The sequence below is a fragment of the Clytia hemisphaerica genome, unplaced genomic scaffold (assembly GCF_902728285.1).
Source record: "Clytia hemisphaerica strain Z4C2 unplaced genomic scaffold, Clytia hemisphaerica genome assembly, whole genome shotgun sequence".
Lineage (NCBI taxonomy): Eukaryota > Metazoa > Cnidaria > Hydrozoa > Leptothecata > Clytiidae > Clytia > Clytia hemisphaerica.
In genome coordinates this window covers 1,038,960-1,046,432 of record NW_027103334.1, presented here as the reverse complement: position 1 = coordinate 1,046,432, position 7,473 = coordinate 1,038,960, and the positions used below count along the sequence as shown (strand labels likewise).

Genomic DNA, 7,473 nt, shown 5'->3' with positions numbered 1-7,473 from the left:
TAATCACGCTGCAAAAAAGCCCTTACACGTCATCACGAAAACCGCTTGCGGGGCCTCTTCAAACAAAGGGTTCAAACTCTATCAAACATTAGCAAAATATCAAATATTATTATATTTCAATTCAAGTTAGTGATGTGCTTTATAAAAATTAAAACTGGTATAAAAATTAGATTAATTTATCTAACAAAGCTAAATTCTTGAAAGGTTTAATTTTAATGTAGGACTGACACTATATCATCAATAAAAAGCCACTTTAAACTCCTTTCTCTTTGATAAATATATAAAATTAAAAAAAGTTAAAAAACTAAAAATAAAATTTAAAGTTAGAAAGACCTGCGATCGAGCAAATAATTTGTACAAAACAAATTATATCAGCTAATCTATCAATATAATTCAAGGCAAATTCTATGGGTTTATAAAAAAAATGAAAATCTTAAAATTTTAAAAATGAAAACTTTTATTATTAAAAAAGTAAAAAATCGAAGAAATAAAAATATTTCATAATTATGATGATGAATGGTAAAAAAATCTAAAATCAAATCTGTTCCAAAGATTCCAGACTCAAGAACAAAATCGCATGAACATTTGAAAAATATGACAGTAAAGTAATAAAAAACAACAAAAAAGACAAAAATACAAACTAATATACACAAATCTATCGTTTTTGAAAAAAAAAAGAACTTTTAACAGAAAATAATCCACCTAATCCAACCTTTAATACTAACATCTTTATAGTGTGTCTTAAATATCGAATGAGCAGTGATGAAAATCACCAATCAGCAATATGCAGAGAAAATACAAGAACCATATTGACTCAATATAAACCTTTCGTTTTTCTCACGAATCACCAACAATGGTAATCATCAAATTTCTTTGTGGCCACGCATACAGTTTCGGTAAAGAAATCTAAAAAATAAGAAAGGTCCAGTAGTTTTTAACTTTACTAGTCACTGGGGTTTTGCTTTGGAAATATACTTCAATTTGTTTTCAACCAAAGAGGGTTAACAGAGGCATTGACCAAAATAAAGCGAACATCGTCGCATGAGAAATAAAGGGACCGATTTTTCGAAAAACGAGACAATGGTTGATCCATATTCTACAGACAAAATTCTTGGAGATAAACGGACCTAAATCCACGAGTTTTGACTTTTTGGCCTTATATATTTTGATGTCTCTATTTTTTAATGGGTGTCATAAATTGCAGATTCGAACAAATTGAATAAAGGACAACCCTAAATGTAAAGTAAAAAAGACTTAAATCCATTTTTTATATGTAAAGTAATAGGCAACATAATTCACAATTTTGAGAATTAAAAAGATTTATATCCATTTTCTGAATTTTTTAAATGCTAATATCTCAAAACAAGGAAAATGGAGACAAGTCTTTTTATTTCTTATGCGACAAAATGTAAAATATATGAAAACAATAGAGGTATTGTTTGTTTTTTCCACTAAAACGGTTTGGAATCTAGTTAACAATGGAAAATCAAACTAAATAAATATGTACCTCGTCTGGCCGCCGTTGTAGTTGGTCAAAATCATGAGCTAAAGTCTCTAAGAAGTCATCAGGTATTAACACCTAAAAGAAAAACAATTTCGAGAAAGTATTTTATATTTAAGTTAGCCAAAGAAAAGTCTAAAAGGCGAACAACAGCTTTTTAAAAGGTTTTATGTTTGGAATTTCGTCCTATTCATGATATGCACCATTGCAATGTATTACACAGACCCAACAGCTGATTGGTTGAAAGTGACGTTTTGACTGATTTTACGTCACTTACAACCAATCAGCTGTTGGGTCCTTGATGTAATGTCAGAAGACATTGCAATAGTGCATATTATGAATATCGGTTAGAATATATCATATTAAAATAGTAAAAGTTACTATCAACATTGTAAAGATAGGACTTACCTGGAGCCAATTTTGTAGAGCAGCGTATGGATACTTTTCATCCACACTTGTTCCTGTTATATCAGTTGACACAAAGGTGATGGCGCAATCACTTTGTGCCCCTTTAAATGTAAAATGTCTACCATGGGCTAAACGACCTCTGTAAAAGAAAAAGAAATAAACCTTTAAAGTAAGCAATTTGAGGCAGTGGAGAAAGGACACTGATCTTCAAAGGGGAGACTGTATTATAAAAACAATCTTTTCACAGCCAGTAATCCGAATGAGAAAAAATACATCAAAATTCAGTACCTGATTGCCAAAGGCAGTAGTGCTGCAGCTTCTAAATTGAACCTCAACTGTAATCCTTCAGTGATTGGTCGTGATTTGAGTAGTTCGCTCACTGAACTGTAATTTGACGCACGACTTGCTCTTTCATTCTCAACTGCAGCTTCATTACGGTAGCTAAGGTGAAAGATTGAAAACAAGTTTATAGTACAACCCTAATATTGCAGGGATTTGGAAAAATAATTTGCTGATTTCCTCCAGGCTTCAGCGAGAGCAAAGTAGATATCAATGTAATCCCTTCACATCATAGCAATTCAAAGTCAAGAAAGAGAAACATACATTCGTGTCATCATTTACATTTATGCCTAGTACCATCTACCATATGCATCAATAATATGAATGGTGAAATCAATAAGACAGCATTGTTTTTTCTGTTGAAAAAGTGAAAATTTCTTTTACTTTTGCAGCGAGCTTCTGATTCGATTTGAGAGTGCAGAGGAAGTTGGTCTCTCAGGGTATTGGTTATTGTGTGCAGTCGCCAAAGCTTCATGGATTCTGTCTTTACTACATTCACCCCACCAACATTTTGCGCTCACTCCACTTAAGTTTGACCCCTCGTCAGCGATCCCAATCTCAACCATTTCCTACAAAACATTACATGGGTTAATTCGAATCATGTTGTTATTGGGAAAAGCTATCTTTAATAAATAAGTTTTCACAAAATTTATTTTTAATTGTAAAACGTAAAGCAGTTCATAAAGAAATTTGTAAATAAATCTTACCCTTAATCTAGGGTTCATTTGAAAAATACTTTTCTGTCTTGTCATATCTGTAACGAACCAATGGCCTCCAGCTCTGTGATATAAAGTAAGAGAAGTTATTTTGGTTGATGTTTTGGAGAATAATATTTGACCAATAAGATTTGAATCTTGCATTGACAATGCAGGCTCAGATCAATATTGTTGGGTATTTGAACTGACAAATAAATTGTCGCATGAGAAATAAAGAGACTTGTCTCCAATTTTTCGAAAAATGAGACAATGATTGATCCATATTCATCAGAAAAAATTCTTGGAGATAAACAGACCTAAATCCATGAGGTTTGACATTTTAAATTTATCTCTTTTTTTTTAATGGGTTGCAGATTTGAACAAATTTTATAAAAGACAGCCCTAAATCCAAAGTAAAAAGACTTGTCTCCATTTTTTAAATGTAAAGTAAAGGGTAACAAAATTCACAATTTTGAGAAGTAAAAAGATTTATCTCCATTTTCTGGAGATAAGTCTTTTTATTTCTAAATTTTTAAATTCTAATATCTCAAAAAAAGGAAAATGGAGACAAGTCTCTTTATTTCTCATGCGACGAAATGTTCTTCATACTCTGGGATTTGTCTCAATAAATTGATGACAGCTAATCCATTCCATTGCTGGGCAGCTTGCAACTCTTCTGTGAACACTCCAATTATCTGAAACATTTAAAAATAAACGATAAAAATAGATCCTTTTTCATACCTTACTTATCTGTAATAGGGCTGGAAAGTAGGTTTGCCGTCGCCTGACCCTAGATTTTAGAGACGGGTCGATTGGTTGGAAAAAAATAAAGAGTAAGAGCTAGAAGGAAATTCACAAGCGATTCTTAATCTTAAAAGACAGAGTCAGACTGAACCGATAGAAGTTTGATTTGAAGAAAGGAAATACATTTTTTGGGTTGGTAGAGGTAGAGTGGGTTGGGTGATGGCAAACCAACAGTTTTTAAAGTGCAGCCCAGGTAAAAATACAATCTATTAGCGATCCAAAAATATCCAACTAATTGCATACAAGTTCTCAATTTCTCAAGTTTTTATGTGAAATAGTATTGGCAACTGTCTCATACCATAATGTTTTATACCTGCATGAAATTAACATATCCAAAAGGTGTATTGAGCTGATGCAGCTGTGGGTCTTCACTTAATAACATCTGATTTATATTGGTCATTTTGTCATTAGCGTTTAATGGCGTATGCCATGATATGTGATCAGTTGCACACAACATTTGCTCTAGCAATAGGAAAATACAAACCTAATTGATTACTTGTTTCACAACACAAACAAAACTATTGAAATTAGTACAGGTTTTGCTCTTTTTTGAGGAAATAACTGCTGGTTTTGTGCTGTTTTAACTTTTCTACTTCCTAATTTCCAGAGTAAGGCCTGCAACCAAACTATCACTATCAAACTTTATCCTGCATCAGTAAGATTCTAGCGGTTTTATTGGTCAAAAGAAATCACATGGAGGTGAGATATATACCGTATCTGTCTTCCTTGAGAAGCCTGGCCACCAATACGGTTTTTACTGAACCTATATGTCCTATATCCAACCGCGAGAAGACTGTGTATATGAAAATAATTAACTTTGGCTCGCATGATTCAGAATCTAAGGAAATAATATTCTTTTATTTTTATAACATGTCATACCTGATTTGAAAACATATTTTGCTAGGTTCTGCATCAACTCTGCAGGCCAAGTTGGTGGATACTCTTCTCCAGGCATTTTTCGTAAGCGAAAGGTAAGCTCAAAACCGTAACCACTAGGACCCGTGTCATCTTGTGTTGCCCTATAAAAATGTATTTATTCTTATTGCACACCACTAAAATACATCATACTGTCTCAAAACCAATGGACTTACTGTTGCAATGTCAATCTAAAAGAATTATATAAATTGAAGTAAAGAAATTCGAAAAGTCATGTCCTGTGGAGAAAAACAACATTATAATTTCTTCCTGTTACACCTAATGTCATTCAAAAAAAGTTATAATAAGTATTCAAGCAAAGAATGTTTGATGTTTTTACACTCAAAGACTTTCTGATGCTATCACTACCATTAACTTAGCTTACTCATGAATTCTTCCATCACCATGTAGATCAGACAATCCACAGCTGACATAATGCCAATGAGGAGGCACATTGAGGATAGAATCTCCAGGGTTATCATACATACTCACAAAATCTAATGGATCGGGTCCATTTAACCTGAAGGAAATAAAAATTATTTTAAAAACTTTCAGTTGAATTGCTGCTTTCCCACTCTTATTACAAGTTACTTGAAATTTTCTTAAAATGGTTATATCGGGACATTTGTGAAATTTTATTATTTTATTTTATATTTCTTGTCGCAACAAGTATAATGAATTGATCTAAAGTATTAAAAAACTTTTCTTCACGAGAGATTTACTGTTTCTGACAGTGTTGCAAATAGATATTGTGAATCTTACTCAAAATCTGAAGTCTAGTGGGTCACTTGACCAAGATTTATTGCACTTGCAATGACAGGGGTATTTGTATCTCAACTGAGCAGACTTCAAGAGCAAAGCAGCCAGAATCAGCAAAAAAATATTTTGTTTACAATTATTTGATTTTAAAGCAGATTTAGGGAAAATCCACAAAGGTCAAACAATTTTCCAGTAGCAAGGATTTCTGGAGAGGTGCCAATTTTTATCTCACGCAAAATGAACATCTCAAGTTGGCAGGTCTGTTTCTGACATTTTTAAATGGAGATTACATTATTGGAATGAATTTGAAAGAGATCCCTAGTTTCCTTTAACAAAAGGTAACTCTGACAAATTTACAAAAGGGAAGTTTGTTCAAGAAATCTGCTAAAAAACCAATGAGGGTTCTTTCCTCAAGTTCGTTACCTCAATATTTAAAAATGACTGGTGTGGCAGCTTCAGTCGTAAAGTTATAAATTAGATATCTAAAGAATTAATAACATATAATTGCTTACCAATATTTGACAAGAGCTGTCACTTGCAATGGATTTGTTTGATTAGGATATATTCTTCGGAGATATCGATAAATGGCAGCAAGACCTGGTGGTGTTTGTTGTTGAGTCCTATTCATTTTTTTATAGAAATCTTAAAAGATATAAACATCAAATGAACCAAAATGGAATGGGTGGAAGCTGATTAGCTAAAATTCCTGATTATATTAGACAAAATTTGACATCAATTGTCTATTTGTATAAATATTGTTCTATTTGTATGAGTGAGTGAGGGACTTGTTGTAGTCACTTTAACTAATATTGTAAATTATCATATCATAAGTCCATTTTTTTCCATTTTGAGATAAATCACTTACTGATAACTTTAGGGCGGACATGGGTTATATGCACATTCTAGGTCTCCCTAGTGATTTAGCTGACCCCTTATTAGTTCTTACATACTGAGGGTAGTAACCCATAGTTGATTCAGTGGTTGGTTGAAAAATTTTTTAGTCACCTGGAACCAGGGGGTAAAGCCAAAAAGGAGTCCATTCTTTTGATGTCATAGGTATTATGGATATTTTTGTGGATTAGGGTATTTTCATACCTTTCTCCAGAGACTTTCAAATTGCATTCATGGAATTTTTAAGGCTGTATTGCATTGAAATAAATATATGGATAAGCTGGCAAAGCATAGTTAAAAAAGCTTTAAAAGTCCATCATTCAAATGTGTTGGACTTAAAGACTAGACGCTTTAGTTTAGATGCTTTTGATCAGAATCAAGTTTGCGACAAAGGCCTTCCAAGGCTTTACATGGTTTTCTTCTGGGACTAAATATTGGTGACAAGTTTCATAAATGTCAACCTAACATAATTTTGCAATCTGATTGGATGATTTTGGATTTTTGGGGTACAATTTTAAAATCAATATATAAACCTTTTTAGTTATGATATATGATGTTGAATAATTAAAACTCCAGCATTAAAACAATGACCCACAGTGATCGAAATATCGGATCCATCAATGCATAGTTATTATAAAAAGTGTGTATCATAACTTTTTCTTGTAAATTTGTATTGATGCTGGAAGTTTCAATTGTTCAACATGACATCTAACTCTGTGAGACTGCAAGAGTACATATTACATATAATGTCCCTGTTTAGAAAACCAACTTTTCTTTTTTAGAATATACCTTACAATCTAGTTTTCATATTTATAGAAACTAGATTGCTGACGTGTGGAAAGGAATTTCGGCATGACTGACCCTTTTGTTTCGATAATAACATCAAAGCGGGAATTAATTTTCTTCTCGTTTCTTTCTTTCCTTTTTCTTTCTTATCAGTTCACGCTTTCCCTCACTACTTCCAAAGCGTGGTTAGCTCAAGCGGTTAGATCGTCTGTCTCATATGCATGGGGCTCCGAGTTCGATTCCAATTGATGTCCATTTTTTCAATTCTTCAATTTTCTTTTTTAATTCTCCTTCTTTTATAATGAAGTTCAATCAAACAAGTAGCTAGTATCTCTCTAGTAGCTGTCTGTCTAAGTTTTAGATAAGCTATGATAG

At 32.6% G+C, this 7,473-nt stretch overlaps 1 protein-coding gene across 1 annotated transcript; it reads right to left on the bottom strand.

Moving 5' to 3' along the window:
• Window positions 1-93: 93 nt before the first annotated feature.
• LOC136817008 (suppressor of fused homolog) lies at window positions 94-6,089 on the bottom strand. Its single transcript, XM_067073353.1, has 11 exons — window positions 5,934-6,089; window positions 5,048-5,182; window positions 4,627-4,766; window positions 4,061-4,209; window positions 3,553-3,638; window positions 2,956-3,028; window positions 2,633-2,817; window positions 2,198-2,350; window positions 1,910-2,048; window positions 1,508-1,579; window positions 94-906 (listed from the first exon to the last, which is right to left on the bottom strand). Exons 1-11 carry the CDS (start codon window positions 6,047-6,049, stop codon window positions 838-840), a joined length of 1,317 nt encoding a protein of 438 aa, XP_066929454.1. The 5' UTR covers window positions 6,050-6,089; the 3' UTR covers window positions 94-837.
• Between the last annotated feature and the right edge of the window lie 1,384 nt (window positions 6,090-7,473).

What these genes read in the sequence shown, in the direction of transcription:
- LOC136817008 (XM_067073353.1), bottom strand. Translation starts at nt 6,049, where the DNA reads ATGAATAGGACTCAACAACAAACACCACCAGGTCTTGCTGCCATTTAT. An exon ending in ACAGCTCTTGTCAAATATTG is followed by an intron (nt 5,183 to 5,933) that starts GTAAGCAATTAT and finishes TATTTCCTTCAG; the next exon opens with GTTAAATGGACCCGATCCAT. An exon ending in CTCTACAAAATTGGCTCCAG is followed by an intron (nt 1,580 to 1,909) that starts GTAAGTCCTATC and finishes TTTTTCTTTTAG; the next exon opens with GTGTTAATACCTGATGACTT.